A 22,702-nucleotide genomic window follows, 5' to 3' on the forward strand; every position below is an offset into this window, starting at 1 on the left:
TCATCCAATATGGCTATGGCGTCAACGTACCCACGACGCCACCGCAGTCTACTTTATGTGCGTGTACTGTAAATGCGGTCTATGATAATACTGTCCGCGGGCGCCATTCAATGGATAGATGCACGACAGTGCTACATAAATGTATCCAAATATATTGGGCAAGTTAATGCTGTCAGTATGGTATTCAGAATAATTGGGCCCGCCCATGCATTTCATGTGCCCCCCTTAAGCCTGGGTTCTGGTGACTGGTCTAGCACACAGTATGTGGCACCACATGACGTCTTTTGAATACCAACTATGTAGGTAATGTTTACAGCGTGTGTGTGTGTGTGTGTGTGTGTGTATGTATATATATATATATATATATATATAAGTTAAATTTAACTACTCAACATTTGACAAGTCTGCTACGTAAGTGAAACACTTATTTTAACGCTACACGTTTTTTTTTTTTTCAACACTACCTGTAAAACGCCACTAGGTGGCAGTACAGCCCTATCAGACTTTTAAAATGGTGCGTAGTTCTATGTTGTCCCTCATCGACCTCAAGGTGGCGGTGTTAAACGGCACGTTTTAACTTTTTTTTTTTTTCTTTCTTTTTTTTTTTTTTTTTTTTTTTTTTAAACCAATAAACTGATTTACTTTCATATTTCCTATGGTGCATGAAATTTAAACTATTTAGGTTCCAACCGGGGCAGATAGTGTTCCACTTGATTCCAACAAACGTGATAATCATCACCTAGTGGATTTTTGGAACAACCAATTCATCTTTGGTTGCACTCACTTCCCGTCATTGGCACCTGGTGATATCACACAAAAAAAACAAAAAACAAAGGGAATGCAAAGCACAAATCTTTAGAAGAAGCAATGGAACCATTTTGTGTCCAACTATGACGTTTTCCGCCGTCTGCTGGACAAGATTTTTAACATGCAAGTCATTCCGGTGTCAAATTTCAAAGCAGAGGACTACTTAAAGCAGCATATGCAACTTTTATTTTTTTTAACGCAAGATCAGGTACACACACGCACACAAAGAAAATTGAGCTGCTTTTGTTGTGGTGTCGTCCCATCCCAAACAAGGTGTGAAATGGCAGACTCTTTTACACTTTGTAAGATTGTCCTATGAGATTATCTTTTGGTCTGAGATGCATTACAAGCAGATTTGGGGGCGAATTAAGTGTTCAATAACAACCAATAATCTTCACATGAGTAGGAAAGCAGACCACTCAAGTCATTTGACTCAATGGACTGTTTAATGGGCCCTCTTTTTTTTTTTTTTTTTTTTTTTTTCTTTTTTTTTTATAAACAAGTCTTGTCATGTTGTAGCACTCGCACCTCCAGCTTTTTTTTTTTGCTTTTTTATTTTTTTATTTTTAAACATTTGGTTAACATCTGTGCATATCTGGGACTATGTGTTTTTTTTTTTTTTATTGGTTTTTGAAAGATTGCATGTAATTGTGTGAAAAACGCATTTTTATCGTGGTGAAAGACTTGTGAGACAAGTTACACAAACACTCAACACGTTCTAACCGATTTACTCGTCTTATTTTGCCCGGCAACAAAAATGTAAATATGTTCTATTTTAAATGTTTTAAGTGTCCTAAAGACGTATTTCCTTTTTTTTTTTTTTTTTTTTAAATGCTAGATCATACAGAAGGCTTTGATGCAGCCTCTCAACTGCAAAGAACGGTTGAAGAAATTGTAGTTATTACACAAATGGCCAGCAGGTGGCAGTAGAGTATAAGAGATCAACCAGGGCCATGTTGGGGGGAAAAAAGCTCAATTACTCACAATTCTAAATAGATTTGTGAACAATGATGAAACTTGGCTATATTCTAATGCTAATTGCTGCAAAATGGAAACAGATAGAAACATACTTTTTTTTTTTTTTCCTGATGAAAGAAGAGACTTTAATCTTTCTTTTGGTAGGTTCCTTTTTTTTTTTATATAGCAATAGAACACAATATTCTGTGGGCCTTGCAAAATCAGTCAAAATCCAGTAAAACAGCCGGGAACGAACGGGATTGCTTCTGTGAAAATGGCTGAGAGTGAATGAGTTAATCAATAAACACATGATGTTCCAGTATTTTCATTACCCTGCTGTCTTGATAGCATACACGTTACAGTAAATGCAATTGTACTCATGGTGATGTTTGTGTTTCTTTAAAATACAACATCAAACAAAACAGAATAGTGTCTTTAACACATTCACTGCCAGCCCAGCAAAAATTCATCATTTGACGTCTTTTGCCGTCAATGGCAGTGAATGAGTGAAACCTCGGATGGGCAACATCAGCACGTGAGCCATATACGGGCCCACAAGAGCAGTGGCCCCCAACCAATGGCGGGCCATTTTGGTACGTATCGGGATATATTCTCAGTCAGGAATGTACGCAATCACACCCCTGTGAGTCGCGTATAATATGACCCCTGATGGTAAAATGGCTCCCCGGTTCATCTTTGGATCGTTCCGCCTAAAGTGCAGTTTTTTGTTGGGACAAGTCTTTGGCTCCTGGCTTGTTCCCCCCGCCCCACTTCAGCCAGCAATCCACGGAAGCCATTTTGTGGCCCTTTAGGCACAATTGTACCACTTTGGTGGTCCGATGACCTCCGAAGGCGACTTTTAGTTGCTTCTCCCAAGTCTCCCTTGCGGGCCTAAAGCAACAAAGTCATGACGATAATCGCCAAGAGCGCCGCCACACCATCGCGGGGGACGCCGACACCGTCGTTCCGGAGCCGCATGGGCGTGTCGTCCCAGCCCGGCTCGCGCCCCGTCGTTCGGCTGCTGGCCGAGCAGCGCACCAGCGGCAGCTGGTAGGACGTGGCCCGCTTGTCCGGGTGGTCCGGGCTGGAGCCGTCGCTGGGCCGCTGGCCGTTGAAGAGCAGGTAGCGGCCGCTGGCGTCGCGCTCCATGCGGAAGAGCTCGTACTCGGTGTGCGGCAGGCGGATGCCCAGGGCCACGCAGCCGTTGGTGGCCGTCACGTCCTGCTCCACGCCCAGCTGCCATGAGCGCTCGGCGCCGCACTCGTCGCCGCGGAATACGTTGAGCAGCGAGGTGGTGGCCAAGTCCATGGGCGTCACTCTCATGTGGTTCACTGCGGGAGGGAAGGATACGGGGAGATGATGTCAGCGCTGTGATCTAACCAGGTAAGATATTTATTTACTAGAACATTAAGTGATTGAGTGATTTGAGAGTAAATAGTATATTTTTAATGCTGTTTTGGGGTTACTGTGTCATCATAGGAAGTCGTACTGACAAAATAATTACTGATCCAGACAGGACTCATCAAGACCTTTAATTCGAGATATTAATCAATTAGTGCTGTCACTAATATTTTTAGAATCAATTCATTTATCCATTATTGGATCGATTAATTGAATCTGACTAATTTTTAATTTTGGATTAAAGTGTATTACAAAAGCATCCCCCCCCCCCACCCCCCCCCCCCCCCCCCCCCCCCCCCCCGATTACGGTTTAACAACCACTAATTGGTGTGAATTATGCTTTATTTGATGTTACATCATGTCGGGTCAGATTGACAAAATCATGTCAGATTTGTATAACACTTAGCAAGATTTTTCATACGAGATATGACTTGATGTGCTTTGTAGCAAATCCATTTTTTACCTTTTTACTGGTAAACTTTGACTTTGGGTCAATTTAAACTATGGTCCGGCCGATTAATCGGCTGCCGATTTATAATAGGCCGATTATTGGCCTTCAAACATCGGCTAAAACAACAAAAAATGGCAGATTTTCCCCTTAAAACGTTATCATCGAAGAAAACCAAAGTTGCAGACACTGTGAAAGTACCCTGAATGCACCATTGTATTTGCGTAGCATTAGCAACTAGCAAATGTGTAGCGTATGTTATTTTGGTTATACTGTTTTCCTAAGCCCCCTTTAAGGTGTTTAATGACACTGCAGTTGGAGTTAACTGTAAAACTAAATACACAATGTTAATAATTACATCCACGGTATTTAAATACAAAACATGCTTCGTTAAAACATCGCTAGCCTAGCGCTAACGGGAAGTTAGCAAATGCTAACAGAAAGTTAGCATCAACTTCGGGAGTGTTTTTCCCTTCAAATAACAAATATCCACACACAAATCTTGTAAGAACACATACCCACAGATGAGATAACACGACACAAAGGCACAAATGCTTCCCAATGTGCGAAAAACGAGTTATTTTAATAGAATTCAATCGCAACTTTCTTCTGTACTCACTTGAAGTGTGTAAACCAATGGCACTACACTGCCCCCAAGAGGCCAAAACACACAGTTGCAGTCAGTATTTGTTCTGTTCAGCGTTTCCATGTTTTGTAACCATTCGAGGTGAAACGCAGGTTCAAGTCAAATACGTCACCTTTGAAGACGAAGTCGGTGGCGCCCATGACGCGCGTGGAGTGCAGGCCGCGCGAGTAACGCCCGCGGGCGTAGATGGTGAAGGTGGGGTGCTTGCACACTGGGTCGGAGAAGTGGTAGTAGTAGCCCTCCCACGTGTGGTTGTTGTCGTGGAACAGGAAGTGGCGGGTGAGGAAGAGCACCTCCGGGCGCACCTCGCACCGCTGGCTCGCCCACTGGCCGTACAGGCCCACCGACAGGTCGGCGCGCGGCGGCAGGATGGGCGGGTGAAACTCGTCCGAGCGGTAGATGATGCGGCAGGCGATGCAGCCGTGCGCGTGGTTCTGGAAAAACAACAGCTCCGACCTTAGAATTACACCTTATAAGTGAAATCCGCAAAATTTAAATATCCTTAAATACTCGAGGCATCTTTTTGGAGCATTTATGGCAACTTTTTTTTAATTTATTTTTTTATTTTTATTTCAGTTTTGGACTAATACAAACACATCATATATTGAGAGCGCAATAGCTCAGACAAAAATATTGTAAAAAAAAAAAAAAAAAAAAAACAGCATACGATCCCTCTGTTTTCAGTCAACAGATTCAGTTTTTCCCAAAACTAACACTTTTCAAAATAGACATCAATATCCATACCCAAAAATGTACTTAGAAAACAAAATTAATCTAAAGTTGTCACTTTCTGTAGGCGTAAAAAACAGGATTGAAGAGGATTTAACATTCAATAACGTTCAGCAAAACGAGACTGACCTTGAAATAGGCCTACTTCACTGATCTGAATATAAGACCGGATAGCCGATAGGCCAAGACTTTTGAAGCCGCAAGGCCGCCATATTGCATAGTTTCTCAGCATGCGATCCTATACATTTAGCAGTGGCGTCAAAGTCTGGTCTTCGAGGGCCTGAGTCCTGCATGTTTTCAAGGTTTCCCATGTTCAACACAGCTGATTCATATTTAAGCTCATCAGCAAGCTCTGCAGGAGCCTGATAATGAGCCTGATCCTGATCATGGAGAAACCTAAAAACATGCAGGACTCAGGCCCTCAAGGACCTGATCTTGAAATGTGATTTCGAAATTGGAGAATATTTAAGACAGTACTTAGTAGAAACAGCACGATTTATGGTGTTTTAAATTTGTAAACATAAACAAGAGGATTTCAGACATTTTACAACTTGCCTTAAATACATGTATAAATTATATGCTTAACTCATTCAGTGCCATTGACGGCTATAGACGTCCAAAATCCATTTTAACTGGGCTGGCAGTGAATGAGTTGATGTTTAGTACAGGAGGAAACTTGTATGTTTTATTATTATTATTATTATTAAAGAATTATAACTGAAATTCAACAAAAGATGCCTCTTCCAAATCTAATATTGGGGTCTATGGAACTGAGTAATAAAAGAAAAGGGGGTCTTCAAAGCAGCACATACTTGTTCATTCATTTTATTTCATTTTTAACTTGTTAAAAAATAGTGACCACCCCGGCACAAACCCCCCACCCCGCCCACAGCCTTCAAGTAACTGCCTACGAGCTGTATATGTCTCATCTGTTTATATACCATACAATTTATACAGTAGTCTGCTCGCAACCTGGGAGGAGCAAGATGGCCGCCGTGCGACTTCAACGGCTTGCATGGGCAATCGGCTATCCAGTCATATGTTCAGGTCAGTGGCCTACTTCCTGTTTTCACTCTTCTTTCAAATTGACACAGTGTAAGACAACACAGTGTGCGGCCATCTAATGGATGATGGTGGAATTACACCCAAAATAAAACGCAGGCAGAACAAAATTGTTGGTATAAAACTGTACCAAATTTTTTTGCAAAATAACGGGATTATAAACCCGGAAGTGATGGACGTTACGTTCATTGTTTATCCTCTGTAAAAAAAATAAAATAAAATAAAAACATAAAAAAAAGACTAATATTACAGCAGTCACTTCCAGCATTTTTTTTTTTAAGTCTTAGTCATTTGTATCATGACTATTATACTGCCCCCACCATACCAGAAGGAACCGCAATTAATTAGTTATTATGCACACACACTCAAATTATTTACATTGTATTTAAATATGTTATTACTATAAAGTGAAATGGTATTATTTTTTTTCCCTTTTAAGAATGCAATCCGGAATGGATTCACGGATTTCCATTCATTTCAATGGGGAGCGGTGATTGGAGATGCAAGTGTTTTGATTTACGAGCACGGTCGCGGAACAAATTCAATTTGTATCTCAAAGGACCACTTGATTTGCTGAGGACTTGCACACCAAATTTGACTTTAAAATTTTTTTTTTTTTCCAGGACATCATAATAGTACCACTTTTTGGGCATTCAACTTCGAGAGTGTGTTTTGTCAGATGTTGAAAATCCGAATCCTGAGGTGGGAAAACATGGAGGGTTCCCTCAGGAGGGCCCAAACAAGTTTTGTTGTTCTTGAAAACAAGGAACAAATGTTCACAAATGTTGTTGCAATTCAAACAACCATAAAGTATTCATATTTGTCCACGAGAACAAAGCAAACATTTTGGCGGCGAACATGTTTTACGTTCCAAACGAGCAAATAAAGTGGCAGCGAGGCCACAGTGGATCACATTTTGGCAGGGTTGTGCCTCTAGGGGGGGGGGGGATTCCCGCCATGTTTGAGGGGGGAGACAACATTGTCGAGTGCGCTTCTTCTCATGTGTGGTGAACGACAAATTCCAGCCTTGATGGAGCCTGACGACCGTACTTGGATATGTACGCGCTTTAGAAGCTGACGATCTTCAAGCGTTACATCACAAGGGGAAAAAAAATGTGTGGAAAAATGTGAATCCCCCCTCCAAAAAAAGAAAACAAAAACAAAAACATGAAACAACTTAAAAAAAAAAATGAAGTCACAAAAAAATAAACATCAAAAAAACAAAAGTCCCGAAAAAAGGCACTGACATGGAAAGCTTGATTGAAATAAATAAAAAATAAACTTGTAAAAACAAATCACAAAAATGAAGGTAACAAGTTAACATATAAAAAGTATATTACTGAAAATAAAGGAAAAAACATAAAATTATAAAGTCACAAAAAATTAAGGAAGCGTGAATTTTTACCTACATCAAAAAAGTAAAAAATAAATAAATAAATGAAAACAAGTCCAGAAAATAGACAGGCAATAATATCAAATAAAGACACTGAAGAATGGGAAAAAAAAATGTCACAAAAATAAGGGGAAAATATCTGAAAAGAAATCCATAAAATAAAGGAAAAACCCCAGTTGTTACAGAAAATGATGGAATCGGTATTTAACAAAAACAATAACAAAAAATAGTCACAAAGGAAGGAGGGGGAGAAATTGTTACCTTCCCTTTCAATGGATTTTAGCATCAGAAACAACAAAAATAATTACGGTAAAATAAAATGAAGTCCAAAAAAGAGAGAAGGAAACAAAGTTAAAGAAAAAATGAATATAGAATGTGACCAAAAAATGCAACAAAATATCACAAAGAAAAAAAAAAAGAAAAAAAAATTAAGATAAGTTAGAAACCTAAAAAAAAAAAGTCATAAAAACTGAAGGCAACATCTAAAGCATGGGGGCCCAGCCTGTTTTTCATGTTTCCCTCTTCCAACACACCTGAATCAAATGATCAGCTCATCAGTAAATCCTGATTATCTGATTCAGGTGTGTTGGAGGAGAGAGATAAGCAAAACAGGCTGGATATGGCTCGTGAGGAGTTTCTTTCTTTCTTTCTTTCTTTCTTTCTTTTTCTTTCTTTCTTTCTTTTTTTTCTTTCTTTTTTTCTTTCTTTCTTTCTTTCTTTTTTTCTTTTCTTTCTTTTTTCTTTCTTTCTTTCTTTCTTTCTTTTTTTCTTTCTTTCTTTCTTTCTTTCTTTCTTTCTTTCTTTCTTTAAAATGTAGGGCGAGGGTTTGTTAATGTCTCCTTTTTCACCTTCCTTTTTTGGGGATTTTAACAAAAAAAAACCCCATTAACAATTACAAGGGCAAAAAAAGGTTACAATTATGTTGAAAGTACAGCAAAAAATAAAATCAATAAAACATGAAAAACTAAGTCTAAAAAAATGAAGGCAACATAAAAATAAAAAATAAAACCACACAAAATATTTAAAGGAATACCTGACTCATGAAGCCATTTTCATACCTTACCATACCAATACCTTGAAAAAAAAAAAAATTGCACTTGCTGTCGACTGATGATGACATCGCCTGTGCTGAGGAAATAGGTAACGGCAAATCACGGCTCACCTGTTTTCTGGGTTTGGTCAACAAACTGAGCCATGATTGGTCATTACCTGTTTCCTCAGTGTTGTTTATGTCATCTTCATGTCGACAGCAAGTGGCAAAATGAGATTTTCGATGTATTCATTGTTCATGAAAAAATAATGAAGTTATCACATTAATTATGGACAAAATATGACCACCTTCCTTCCTGTTGAAAATGGCTCAGTGAGTCAAATATCCATTTTAAACATAGAAGGGCCAAAACATGCCTTGTGAAAATTCAACTGCACTAAAAAAAACTAGCCACCAGAGGGTGCTAGAACTGCACAAATGGAAATCAACCTGACTTTTTTTTTTTTAAGAGGTGCTGCGATAACGACGATTTATTGTGGCAGTTTTAATATCGCAATGTCACGATATTGCCGTTATCGTTACATCCCTAATCAACAGCAAAATCACCATTACAGCAAGATCATGAAAATTAAGATAATAGGGCTGCACAATATATCGAAAAAATATCGATATCGCGATATTGGCCCTTGCAATATGCATATCGCAAAGGCATGCAATAAGTTTTATATGGAATTTTATGCTTTTTATATGAATTTGACCAGTCAGATGCTAACTAAAATGTGCATCGCCATTCAATAGTTGAAAATTATCAAGACATAATTACAATTCATTAACTAAGATTACATGATGGTTGCTTATTTTGCCACATGAAAAATGTTTTTCTTTCATTAGGTAATAAAAATGTAATTTCTTTATCGCAATAATATCGATATCGCTATGTTCAGCAAGTATATCGCATATCGCATGTTTTTCCAATATTGTGCAGCCCTCGAAGATAACATGGAAAAAAAAGGCAACGAAAACTAAATAGTCATTGAAAAATGAAGAAAACCGTACCAGTGTAGAAAAGAGTCACAAAAACATCCAAAACATGATCACGAAAAATGTAGGACAGCGCTAAATCAAAGTCACTGAAATCACAAAAACAACCAAAGTGTGCGATGTGAACGGAACTGACCTTGGCGTTCTGCAGAGGCGTCTGGTAGCTGGAAGGTTTGTAGTAGAGCCTCTGCGCGGGGTCCGTGTGGACGTCCCCGAGGAAGAGCTCCTCCACCAGGTGGTCCGGGTTGTGGTGCATGTACTGCTTCTCCACCCGCAGCAGCTGCAGCTCGTGCATGGCGAAGTTGAGCTCCCGGGAGCAGTTGTAGCTGCCCTCCTCGCTCCACAGCTCGTAGGGGACGTCGGGCCCCCAGGGCCCCCTCACGGCTCCCTTGCAGCTCCGGTTCAACCTCTGGCTCAGCTCCTCGGCCACTGCGGCCCCGTGGCACGTGATCTGGACCCGGTGGAGGTGGTACTCGGCCTCGGTGCCGCCCCGGATGATCCAGGAGGCCTGGCGCAGGCGCAAGCGTCCCCGTACCAGCAGGGTGTAGGTGGGCTTGGTGCAGTGGTGGTCCTCGTAGTAAAACTGGTGCGCCTGGAAGGTGTTGTTGGCGTAAAAGCGGTAGGACCGCGTCAGGAACTCCGGACCGGGTCTCACCTCGCAGCTGAAACGGAACAAACGTTTACAGACCGAAGAAACGTGAGACCGCGGGAGACCCACCTGGTGGACACCCAGTGACCCTCCACGTTTGGGGGCATCTGCACGGTGATGCGGGCCCCGTCGTGAAGGTGCTTCAACATGTGGTGGCACATGTGCGAGTCCTTCACTGAGCGGCCGTAGGTTTTCTCCAAGGAGAAGTGACGCGACCGCTCCTCCTCGGAGAAACATGCCGACAAACCTGCACGACAAACAAAAATAACACAATGTGCTTTAGCTGTAATTCAGTGTTTGCGATAGTTTTAGGGAACTTCAGGGTAAGGGTTAGGGGCACTTCGCGGATACGCTAGGCCTCGTTTTACACTCTGGAAGTGATGCTATGGACGAGCCTACTCATCAAGACAAGCCATAGAAGCTAGCTAGCTAGTTGATGGTTAGCCTAGCGTCTCTTGTCACAGTGCAGAGAGCCCCAAAACAATTTGAGGTTTGAGGTTTTGATGTTGGGAGTAATGATTCATCATTGGGTTGCGATTTTAGGTGGCTTCAGTGTTAGGTTACAGTCAAGCGTTGGGATTAACCAATAGCTTCGACGTAATTTTAGTGTTAGCTATTAGTGGTAGGATTTATTTGGGGGGGCTAAGGGGGTAGTGCTTATTTTAGCGTTGGGGTTGCACGTTAGGGGATTTCAGTAGGGTTGGCGTTAAGGAAGTCTTGGTAATCATTGTAGTTAACTCATTTGCTCCCAATAACGTGTAAATACGTTTTTTTATTATGTTTTAAGTGTCCCAAAGACGTATTTATATGTTGTTTTTTTGTTTTTTTGTTTTTATGCTAGAGCATACAGAAGGCTTTGATGCAGCCTCTCAACTGCAAAGAACGTTTGCAGAAATGGTAAGTTATTACACAAACGGCCAGCAGGTGGCAGCAGAGCAAAGGAGATCAACCAGGGCCATCTAGAAAAAAAGCTGAATTACTTACAATTTTAAATAGATTTGTGAAAACTGATGAAACTGAGCTCTCTTCTAATGCTAATTGCTGCAAAACTGAAACAGATAGAAACATACTTTTTTTTTCTAATGAAAGAAGAGATTTTATTCTTTCTTTTGATAGGTTCCATGCTTTTATAACAGTTGAACACAATATTCTGTAGGCCTTGCAAAATCAGTCAAAATCCAATAAAACAGCCGGGAGCGAACGGGATTGCTTCTGTGAAAATGGCGGCGAGTGAATGAGTTAAGAGTTAGTGTTAGGTTCGGATTAATTGAAGAATAATTGTTTTTAATGGTTAAGGTTAGGTTTAATTTTAGGGTTACAGTTTAGGGATTTAAGGTGGTAGTAGTTACAGCTGGGTTTACAGCATTAATGTTAATGTTTCTTTTGGATTGTGTTGTTCATTTGACAGTTCAAGGTTCCAAAGTGAAAAGAATAAGAATAAAAGTTGACAGCAGCAGCAACGATGAATCAAAGACATTTTAAAATTTCCTCCATGAGGTTTACATTCTCTCCAAGCCTGAATCTATGAAGCAGCTCTCAAATGGACAAATGGAAAGAAGTAAAGATGATGGGTGAGCCCTGCTCCACTCACGTGAAATGGAATCAAAAGTTGTTGTTGTTGTTGTTGTTGTTTTAAATAAAATGTAATGTAACTCGTGATTTGAAGCTTGCCAGGCAACTTTTTGGGGAACAATCTTACTCCACCCTTTGGACAATCGAAGCTTTTGCAAGACTTCCTTGTTGTACCAGATTTAACTTTGGTGGCTAGGCTACATGTTAGCATTAATAACATTAGGTTGTAGGGTCTTGCAAACTTTGAAGGCACTGTTCCAAAACTCGCACCACGTGGTCTTAAATGCGCCGATCTAGACTTGAATAGACATCGTGGGGGTGTCACGTTTCCATCCTTACACTGCAATGTAGCCACTAGGTGGTTCCATGCTAGCATTTCTAATGTCAGGTTTTAATAGTCATGTTAACCCTTCTTATATGGGAATATGTCGCAGGTTTGGACCCTTATGTTTTGAATACTGCAAGGTGGCTACATGTTAGCATTAGTCATTGGCAGGTTTTAGGGTCTTACGGACTTTAAAGGTACCTCCCAAAGACATTTGAGCGCTGTCTAAATAAGACAATTTAGCGGTTTTGTTGTTGTTGTAGCTATTGTTTTTAAAGCATCATGTGTTCCTACCCATATGCTGTGATGCTAGGCGGCTACATGTTAGCATTAATAGTTAAGTTTTAGGGTCTTCTTTTGCCACGACGCTAGTTGGCTACATGTTAACATTTCTTAGGTCAGACTGTCAGGGTTTAGGAGCTCAGAAGCTAAAAAAAATAAAATAAATGTTAACACTTCTTAAATGGTATCTAGATTTTTAGTAGACTTCTTGATTACATATACCACAATTTCCCACACTACCTTTCCATGTGTGCTCATGTGTACCCACATCACATCCTCCCCACTGACGTTGTGATACTAGGTGACTCCATGCTCACATTATTTGTGCCAGGTTTGAGGTCTTACCAACTTGGAAGTCGCCTCCAAAACCCATGCTAGTCCTTGCTAACCTCCTGGTAGAGCCCCATTCCCACGCTTACCCTCGAGCCGTGATGCTATTGCTAGGTAGCTATGTTAGCATAAACAATTTAACAATGACTAAGGAGTATCAAGGGCCCCACGAAGGTTAACATGGTTCACAACTTCACATGATTTAAAAAAAAAAGCCTGATTAAATAGGAGGAAATGATTAAAAGTGTGTCGCTTTGATATTTTTTTTTCTGAGTTCAGAGGCGTCGTCGGCGTCCCAGCAAAGACGACAATCGGTCGACTGGGCTCCGAGCTCTGTAAATGTAAAAATCAAAGCGCCCGCAAGACTCCCACAGTTCTGAAAGCACACACAACATTGCCAGCTGGCTCAAACCGCCGACTGGTGAGGTAACGTCAGCGCGGACCCCGACAAGCGCAGACGCTGCAGCCCAGACAACGACCGAACAATTCCCTCTTGTACACCTCAAAACATCCAAATATGTGATTGCTTTCACATGGAAACATATTATCATGGAATCCAGAAAGTCTGTGTATGACAGTGCTAGCAGGGCTAATGCTAAAACCATTGTAGACTGTAGAGGAAAGAAAAGAAAAGAAAAAAATCAGAGGTATTGAGTTTTGATTTTCCTTGCAAAATTTTGAATTTTGACTGTTTTAAAGAATATTTTGATCTCAAAATTGTCTTTTTCTTTGTGAAAGTACACACTCTTCCCAAGAATGTTGTTTTAATAAAATTACAAGTTTCTTGGGAAAAACAAAAAAAGCGAACTCAAAATGCCCAATAAAAATGTTAATCTCATAAATGTCTGACTTTAAATTAATTTCTGTACTTTGTCTTAAATTTAAGGCTATTTTCCCCTTTGTAATATGCCCACTAATCTTGTAAAAGTACAACTATTTCCCCGTAAAATAACAGTTATGCCATAAAATGAGCACATCAAAAAGATGAGCCGGACCATTAAGAATTAATTTATTTTGATGTTCCACGCTCATTAAAACCCTATTTTTGATCAGTTTGTTTTGTCCACACTTTCTTTTCCATCACGTGATGTCCTTGAAGGCATCACATCGCTGACCTCCGAGCATCAAAGCAGCACAATTGGCATGTTTCCTCCATCAAAATGTGTGAATAACAGTGATTGATGGCGACTCCGATTTCACATGCGCTTCCTCACATTATCGACTCGTCTCGTTTGGCCGCTCGTCCGTCATCAAGTCAAGTACGAGCCGAAGACATTCGCTTCTTCTTCAAGTATCTCCCCCACAACAAAGTCGGCTTTTATCTTCAAGTGGAAAAGTCCCACAATGCTCTGCGGCTCACGTTCAGGCGGCCCCCGGGGAAGTTTTTTTTTTCTTCTTTTTTTTCTTTTTAATATATATTGACTTCAAACGTCCCACATCAGTTAGCAACCCACCGCTCACCCCCCTTTCCCACCAGCCCTCAAATAAATGGACTTGCCTGCATACGCAACAGGTGCAGACACAAAATGACGTGTGCCCGCCTTGCAACACATCAAATCATTATGAACTCACTGGTCATGTTATTGATTTCTCACAATAATTACCAACAACAAAATAAAAAATCCATATGCAACACTTGACATCAAGGAGTCCCATTTCGCTCAGTCTCTGCAAGTGGGTTACATTTTCAGATAGTCACTTCGACAACATTCAGAGGAAATCACAATATGCTGATGTGGCCCTTTGGGGTGACCTTGTGCCTGATCAAAAATGACAAGTTTATTGTATTAACATACAATTCTTTTGTTGATAAAAGAAACTAATTACTTTAATAAGCTTTTTTTCTTGAAATATTGCTCACCCTCCGAAAAATGTCCCAAAAAATATCCTATATTTAGTCTCATGAGCCTGTTTGTTCCCCTTGAAAAACAACCCCTCTGCTTGTAATAGTGATTCATTTATTTTTGGAAAATGAATAATAATAATAATAATAATAATAATAAAAATAATTACCGAAGAAAATATGTTCCAAAATAGGCCTTGGTGGAGGTCCACTTGTGATTGATTTAGCATTTAAAACAAAATATTATTACATAATTTATACATCTATTAATTTAAATGTTTTAGTTAGCAGACAAGTGCTGCTATTATCATTCTTCTTCTTCTTCTTCTTTTTATTATTATTATTATTATTTTATTTATTTATTTATTTTTTACAGTAATTTAATTTTTATTTAATAATTAGCCTATCCAATAAATCTAGCTGCAGATGGCGTTGCCTTCAGGGACAGTCTACATCCATCCATTCTATCTATCTATCTATCTATCTATCTATCTATCTATCTATCTATCTATCTATCTATCTATCTATCTATCTATCTATCTATCTATCTATCTATCTATCTATCTATCCATCAGTCAATCACATATTGTCCACACTGTGTATAAGATGTTGCTTTACCTAAGCAGGAGGAAATGATCAGAATTAAAGCGGGTTCCATATCAGCTTCAACTTGTCCCACACTTGCTGAAGTGCTTTCTATCTTTTCACAAGCCCCGTGCTTGCTTGTTGCTTTCTCAGGTGGTGGGGGAAAAAAAAGAAAATGATAATCACATGATGGTTCCAAGGATGAAGAAGAAGATGGATCACAACATGGACGGTCCTTTTTGAGAGGAAAACTCCCGAGTGGAGAGGAGAGGCTGCGTGGAGCGACTTGCCGAGCGGAGCAAACTGTGAGCGAGCCAGTTGAGCTGCGGCCCGCCTGCATTCCTGGTGGGCGTGGAAAGCCTTGTGGGCGTTTCCTCCACGTGAAAATGGCAAACGATGCAAGTTGCCACCGACAACTCAGGTGAAACCATTTTTGCCTGGATGAAATGTTTGTTTGTTTGTTTGTTTTTAAGAGTGAGGTCACATATTTTGGCGGTTGAATCCCAAACCTTACTTTGAAGCCCTACTTTGAAACCCCATTTTGAAACCCTAGCCCTACTTTGAAATCCTAACCCAACTTTTTCAGCTGTACTTTGAAACCCTAATTTGACAACCCTAAACCTACTTTGAAGCCCTTTTTTTTAAAATTCTTATTATTATTTTAATTATAAGGTTTAAAAGGTGAGTAGATTGTTTTGGGGGTGGGGGGGTTGGTTGGGGGGTTGAATCTTGTCTTTATTCTCATCAAATTGAAACTTTTTTTTTAAATGAAGTTTAGTCATATGAAATGAATATTTTTCTCATAACTTTTTTTCTAGTAAAATTATTTTTTTTTTGTATTCTGGTACGATTACATATTATAATTATTATTAGGGATGTTCAATACCACTTTTTTTCAGACCGATACCGATACCCAGACCCTCAGTACTCACCGATACCGATACCAACTGCCGATACCAGTAGTACATTTTGACAAATAAAAAAATTAACAAAATCACTAAAAGATATTTTTAAACAAATATATTTCCTTTAATTTTGACACACAAAAAAACAGCACAGTCACTCTTCAATAGTCTTAACGCTCAAAATAAAACACAAAAATGCTCTTTTAGTTCAAGATTCACAATTTTGAAGTATTTCCAAACCGGTGAAGTTTTGGTGAAAAACTGCTGCAAGCTAGCGCCACTTACAGGCAAGGAGGACTCACTTAACGTCTTCCCCCTCTGCCATCGCTCGCTTGTACTCGTCTGCGTCACGAGTACTCGAGTACTTGAAAAAAGGCTGGTATCGGCCCGATACCGATACCTGGTATCGGTACTCGCCCATCCCTAATTTTTATTACTATTATTATTATTATTATTATTATTATAATTATAATAAAATTACACTTTTTTTCGACTTTATTTGGTAAAACTATGCCCTTTATTCTTGTAATCCCCCTTTTCATTGTGTCTCTAATTCTCATTGGTTGTGGACATCAAGCTGTTTTCCATGATTGCTTCCATCTTCCCAATGAGAATTTCGAGCTAATACAAAAAAAAAAAAAAAAAAAAAAGTTTCCCCATGCAGGCTGATCTGATAATCTTCTTTGACTGCCATCGGCGGCTGTACAAGTCCAAGAAGATCCGTTTGAACTGGGTTGGCAGTCAATGAGCTAATAATGAATCTCCTCTAATCCGGGGCCCTTGCTCCGGCGCAGTGACTCCACCCCCCAGACCCCCCACACCTTCCCGTCCCCTTCTTCCTCCTCTTTCAGGTCCCCGGAAAAAGTAGGATGCGGACAAACACCCTGACGGGATTTGCAAGGAGGCCGGAAAGGGCATTCATGACGGGACCAGAGTGGGAGTCTTGTTCTTGTGTGTTGACCCCTGCACACTCGCAGCATCAGTGCACCCGCTTTGTGTGGCGGCAAAGAAAAAAAAAAGAAAAAAAAGATTCATTTTGCTATCAAGTCACCGACATTACTCAGGAAATTTGTTTTTCCATTAACAAAAGCATCACGGAACCTGAAAAAAAACAAACTCCTGGACAAAAATGATGGTACCCCGAGAAAAGATTGATAATAAATAAATATTGTATTTAGAGACATGTTCAACCAAGATGTGTCCTCCAATTAGCATTTCAGGTGTTTTCAAACTTGTAGGCACTCCATAAAAGGGCGACAGGTGCTGTTTGGTGACATGGTATGACGCTACCACACTACACGGACAAGATGAATCGAATGAGAGGATTGTCTCAGTCAACTTTTTTCTAAATATGAAAGACAATTGAGTGTCTTCACTATTTCCCCCCCCCCCCCCCCATAAAACATTGAAACTATTTTTTAGGGTGTCTTCAATGAGCATAATGTATTTTTTTTTAATAAACTTCACAGAAAATGTTTAGTTGCTGACACGAATGGAGTTTGTAGAACAGGGCTGTCCAAACTTTTTCATTTGAGGGCCACATACAGAAAATCAGGACGACGCAAGGGCCACATAATGTTATGAAGAGAAATTGTGTTTAGTCCTAAAAATTGTATAAATAATTGATTTGTGCTTTTGCCCATTTAGAAGAATTCTACAGTATATAAACTAATTTTTTTGTAATATGGCAGCAGGGTTATTATAGTTTTGGAATTTTTCATTTTAGTTTTTATTTCGTTTTGAGTTTTGTTTTTTTAAATTCAGTTAGTTTTAATTAGTTTTCAGGGTGATTCTGTTATTTTTTTTTAATTAGTTTTAGTTCTTTAATAAATGCTTAGTTTTAGTTTAGTTAGTTTCAGTATTAGTTTTAGTTTTTTTTATGTGTAGTATTGTGCGCAATATTTAAAAAACAGCATGGGCACGAAGTCATTATTACGGTTTATATCAAAATAAATCCACTAAAAATCACATTTAAAATCATCTCCAAAGTCTGGTGCATTAAAATTAATTACCAAAGACTAAAGCGAATGACATGTTTGTTATAATTATAGTTAGTTTTAGTTAGTTTTGTAAACATAAAATGTAGTTTCAGTTAGTTTTCTTTTTTAAAAAGCATCTTCGTTTTTATTTTATTTCATTAACGAAATTGTTCTTTGAATTTTAATTTTTTTGTTTTTAGTTAACTAAAATAACGTTTAATAGCACCTGTGTTTTTTGACACGCTCCCTTCTTAATTTGACCATCTCCAAACATCTTTGTTTTTATTTTAATTGAACTGAGTCAAATGCCAATTTTAGCATAATGTCGCGGGCCACTAAAAAATGGATGGAGGACCACAAATGGCCCCCGGGCCGTAGTTTGGACACCCCTGTTGTAGAATGTCTCTCCTCACTTGCCGTACGGTAGTCTTGCGCGCCAGCGTCCTCGGAACTCCTTATTTACAACTAGGGATGTAACGATAACGACAATATGGTGATATCGCGGTATTAAAACTGCCACAATATATCGTCGCCGTCATGTCACAATGTTAAAAGTAGAAAATCTGTCAAAAATGTCATGTTGGTTTCAATTTGCGCAGTTCTAGCACCCTCTGGTGGCTAGTTTTTTAGTACAGTTTCATTTTCAGAAGGCATGTTTTGGCCCTTCTATGTTTAATAATGCAATATTAAGTGTTAATAGAGATTGTAGGTTGTTTACATGTATTGCTGTAATATACAAAAACACAATATTGTGTTGTTTTACTGGATTTGGACTGATTTTGCAAGGCCCACAGAATATTGTGTTCAATTGCTATAAAAACATGGAACATATCAAAAGAAAGATTAAAGTCTCTTCTTTCATCAGGAAAAAAAGTATGTTTCTATCTGATTCCGTTTTGCAGCAATTAACATTAGAAGAGAGCTAAGTTTCATCAGTTTTCACAAATCTATTTAAAATTGTAATTGAGCTTTTTTTCTAGATGGCCCTGGTTTGCTCTGCTGCCACCTGCTGGCCGTTTGTGTAATAACTACCATTTCTGCAACCGTTCTTTGCAGTTGAGAGGCTACATCAAAGCCTTCTGTATGCTCTAGCATAAAAACAAAACAAAAACACATATAAATACGTCTTTGGGACACTTAGAACATAAAAAAAAACGGATTTACACGTTATTGGGAGCAAATGAGTTAATCACAACGTCGTGTTCAGACTGTGTGCCCCCATACAACATACTTTTGTAAAAAAAATATTTGGGTTGACTTCCCCGTTAAAACTGCTGTGTGAAAAATAACCCAAATCTGGTCAATAAAAGTACCAACCTGCCAGTTGTTGGGGGTTAACAACACTGCTGAATGCAATTTAAAGTAACTTTTAATCTAATTTAGTTACTTTTAAAATCAATTAATCAGTTCGTTACTTTTAAAACCAGATTATCTAAATTACATTTTAAAAAAGTAATCACTATAGTTACTTTTTTTTAATGGTCACTGTGGCATTGTCATGAACATCAAAGAGAATTCAGACTTCATTGATTGCAACATGTTTGAAAAGCATCAAAGTGAGTTTTGCATTTTCAATTAACTTGTTGAAACAAAAAAAAAAAAACTTCACCAAAGCAAATGTACTTTTGCTCAACTTTGGCACGTTGGCCGCAGCCAACATAGTTGACGTGTTTTTCTAAACACTGGAGCCGATGTTGTTTGTGTGTTCCTTGATGAAAGCCAAGTTGCGCCTGCGTCTGTTTTGTGTTTGCTTCTGGTGACGGCTCCCCGAGGAACTTTGTGTCATCGCGAAAGGCCGACCCAATGAGGAGGGAGCGGCCCGGCGCCCTCAGCAAAAAAAAAAAAAAAAAAAAAAAAAAATTCCCACTCAGTCAGGAAGACTATTTAAACATGTTTGTTGCGAAAGGCCCAACAGGCCACAAATGCCAGCATGGATCTACAAAACAAATCGTCGAGCTCAACTGCCAGCACATTTTCCCCAGAAGAAGCAATGCAAATCGAAATGATCTGTGGGTCCGACTGTGGCCATCCAAAAACCGACAAATGTTACTTCAAATGTAAGTGTAAGTGTAATAGTGGAAGAAGTTCATCGCTGTAAAATTTATATATATATAAAAAAAAAACTCATTTGAGCTTCAATTGGACAACCAATAGTGATGATGGAAAAAAGATTCCCTGCAACTTTTTTTCTTGGGAAAAAAAAAAAAAGATTTTATTCTTGTATTACAGTTTTTTCTTGAAAACTACAATTATGTTTCTTGAAAAGAATGACCTTTCTCATGTAAAATAAAACGTTATTTTTGTAAAAGTAAATATTGCATGTAGGTACAATTTTTTAATTTTTATTCAATTTTTTTTCTTATTTTCATGAATTTAATTTCAAACTTTTTTTCTCTCTCTTCAGATTGCCACCTTTTTCTCAAAAATATGACCCTGTTTTCACAACCAAAACATTTTTGTTTCTTTTTAAAACAGTACATTATTCTTGCAAAAATTACTACCGGTACATAATTTATTTATTTATTTTTTAATAAAAAAAAAAAATACAACAATCTTTAAAAAATTATATTGCAACTTTATTCATTTGAAATTATCACTTGTTTTGTAAAATAATCTTTTTTTTCCCCATCTTAAAAATTCATGAGTTCTGCAAATTTTTAGACACTTCAGCGTCTTGAATTGAACTAATGTACATGTTTTTGTCAACATCAACGACAATTCGAGCCTTTATTGAACTTCACATACACATTTTGTAAACATTAAAGACATTTTAGCTTCTTAAATTAACTATTTTTTTGTAAACATAAAATATTTTGAACAATTTTGGAAACAAACAATTTAGAGGTTCACTGACATTTTTAATGAAGCTAACTGATCCCAGTCAGACAGTCTTTAATAATCCAGCAACAAACACGTTTCTCAGACTGCACCTGCAGACAGTGAATCGTAAATGTCACATATGTCCAAACTTCCCCTAAAGGATTAAAGGTTGACATCACGAACATCACGTTTTGTAAACAGACACTTGTTTCATCAGTACCTAAACAGGCACAAAACAGGTCATGAACTCTGGCGCATGCGGCCCCATGACACTAACATGGTTCTTGTAAACATCAAAGACAATTTGGAGCCATCACTCAGCTAAACGTGCAATTTTTGTCAAATACACTTTAAATACTTTAATAACTTTAATGCGTTTAAAAACTGTGAACCAAATGTTTTCACAAACATCAAAAAGGATTAACTTTACTGAACCTAATGTTGTCCGAGTGCTTTTTGCATGATAAAACACATACTAGACTGATGATGTCGGTTTGGTACGCCACTTGACCCCCATTTTGTCCAACACAACATCCACATTTGTTTCTTCTTCTTCTGAAAGTCGGCAGCCAAAGCGTTGCGCGTCAAACGGCACGGCCGTCCTTCCAAGTCCAACATGGCCGCCATCTGCCGAGGCTAAATGAGATCCAGGAGGCGGATGAGAGAAGACGGATGGCGCGGCCGCGGCCAAAAACGTTTCGTGGCTTAAACGTGTGTCCCATGTGCAACGAGGGTTCCTCCCGTTCGCCCAATAAAAGCGGCCAGCGCGTCGTCACGTGACCAATCGGCACTGCCAAAAGTGCCCAAGTGGGCGGGATTGATGGCATGGAAAAATTAGAAGAAGAAAAAGAAAATGCATGAAGATGACACTCAAGAAACGTTTTTTTTTGAAGGGTGGGGGCGAGTGCGGTTGTCATCTTCACTTGGAGGAGCGCAAATTTTTCCATGTTGCTGTTTTCTATTAATGACACCAACACGGACTGGCGGAACGTCGCCGCCTTGGGCTGATCATTTGGTTCAGTCGACCAAATACAAGTAAATGTTTTGATGCACATCAAAGAAGTTTTTCCAGCCTTTCATTAGCGAGCACTTTTGAAACAAACAAACAAATACAAAGTACTGGACAAAGAAATCAAATGTCAGACAAACAGAACAATTTTGAAATACAATCAGACAGTAACAATGTTAAAGAGATATTTCACTTATTTATTTAGCCCATTATAGCAATAAAAAGTTAATATTTTGTCTATAATTAATTTGATATTTTTATTATTTTTCACAAACAATTAGTACCGTTAAAAACACATTTTGCAACTTGCTGTCGACTGAAAATGACATCACAAGGGCTCAGGTAACCAATCACAGCTCACCTCTTTTCGAGGTTTGGTCATGTGACATTCACAAGCTGAGCTGTGATTGGTTACCTGAGCCCTCGTGATGTCATTTTCAGTCGACAGCAAGTTGCGAAATGTGTTTTTAAAGGTACTAATTGTACATGAAAAATAATGAAAATATCAAATTTATTATAGGCAAAATATTAATGTTTGACTGCCAAAAATGGCTAAATAAGTAAAGTACAGTATCCCTTTAATTTATAAAGTTAGCTAAGGGCTAATTTTAAGATTATTAGAATTACAAAAGTTAACAAAATAACTACTCCTAAAATGGCTGAGACCACATTTTGTGTTTATAAACAAATAAAAAATAAAGCAAGAAGAAATTTGAGTTGAATTTAACTTTTTTTTGTAAACAATCAAATAATTTTTGAGTCTTCAATAAAGCTAACATTTGTTTTCTGTGTAATTTGAAGTCAATTATGTCTTTAATGACAAACATTTGCATTTTCATGCTGTACTTATTTGTAATAAAAAAAAAAAAAGAGTAGTCAAGTGACACTAACGCTTTTTTTTTTTCCCACAAACGTCAAAAGCAATTTA

At 38.6% G+C, this 22,702-nt stretch overlaps 1 protein-coding gene across 1 annotated transcript; it reads right to left on the reverse strand.

The window, feature by feature from the left end:
- Nucleotides 1-1,930: 1,930 nt before the first annotated feature.
- Nucleotides 1,931-15,341, reverse strand: LOC144015876 (protein APCDD1). The gene is made up of 5 exons (XM_077516312.1): nucleotides 15,095-15,341; nucleotides 10,194-10,371; nucleotides 9,612-10,137; nucleotides 4,372-4,693; nucleotides 1,931-3,095 (listed from the first exon to the last, which is right to left on the reverse strand). The coding sequence occupies exons 1-5, from the start codon at nucleotides 15,132-15,134 to the stop codon at nucleotides 2,656-2,658; spliced, it is 1,506 nt and encodes a 501-aa protein (XP_077372438.1). The 5' UTR covers nucleotides 15,135-15,341; the 3' UTR covers nucleotides 1,931-2,655.
- Between the last annotated feature and the right edge of the window lie 7,361 nt (nucleotides 15,342-22,702).

The sequence above is a fragment of the Festucalex cinctus genome, chromosome 1 (assembly GCF_051991245.1).
Source record: "Festucalex cinctus isolate MCC-2025b chromosome 1, RoL_Fcin_1.0, whole genome shotgun sequence".
NCBI classification, from domain to species: domain Eukaryota; kingdom Metazoa; phylum Chordata; class Actinopteri; order Syngnathiformes; family Syngnathidae; genus Festucalex; species Festucalex cinctus.

What these genes read in the sequence shown, in the direction of transcription:
- LOC144015876 (XM_077516312.1), bottom strand. Translation starts at nt 15,134, where the DNA reads ATGGAACCCGCTTTAATTCTGATCATTTCCTCCTGCTTAG. An exon ending in GATCATTTCCTCCTGCTTAG is followed by an intron (nt 10,372 to 15,094) that starts GTAAAGCAACAT and finishes TTTGTCGTGCAG; the next exon opens with GTTTGTCGGCATGTTTCTCC. An exon ending in CACCGACTTCGTCTTCAAAG is followed by an intron (nt 3,096 to 4,371) that starts GTGACGTATTTG and finishes TCCCTCCCGCAG; the next exon opens with TGAACCACATGAGAGTGACG.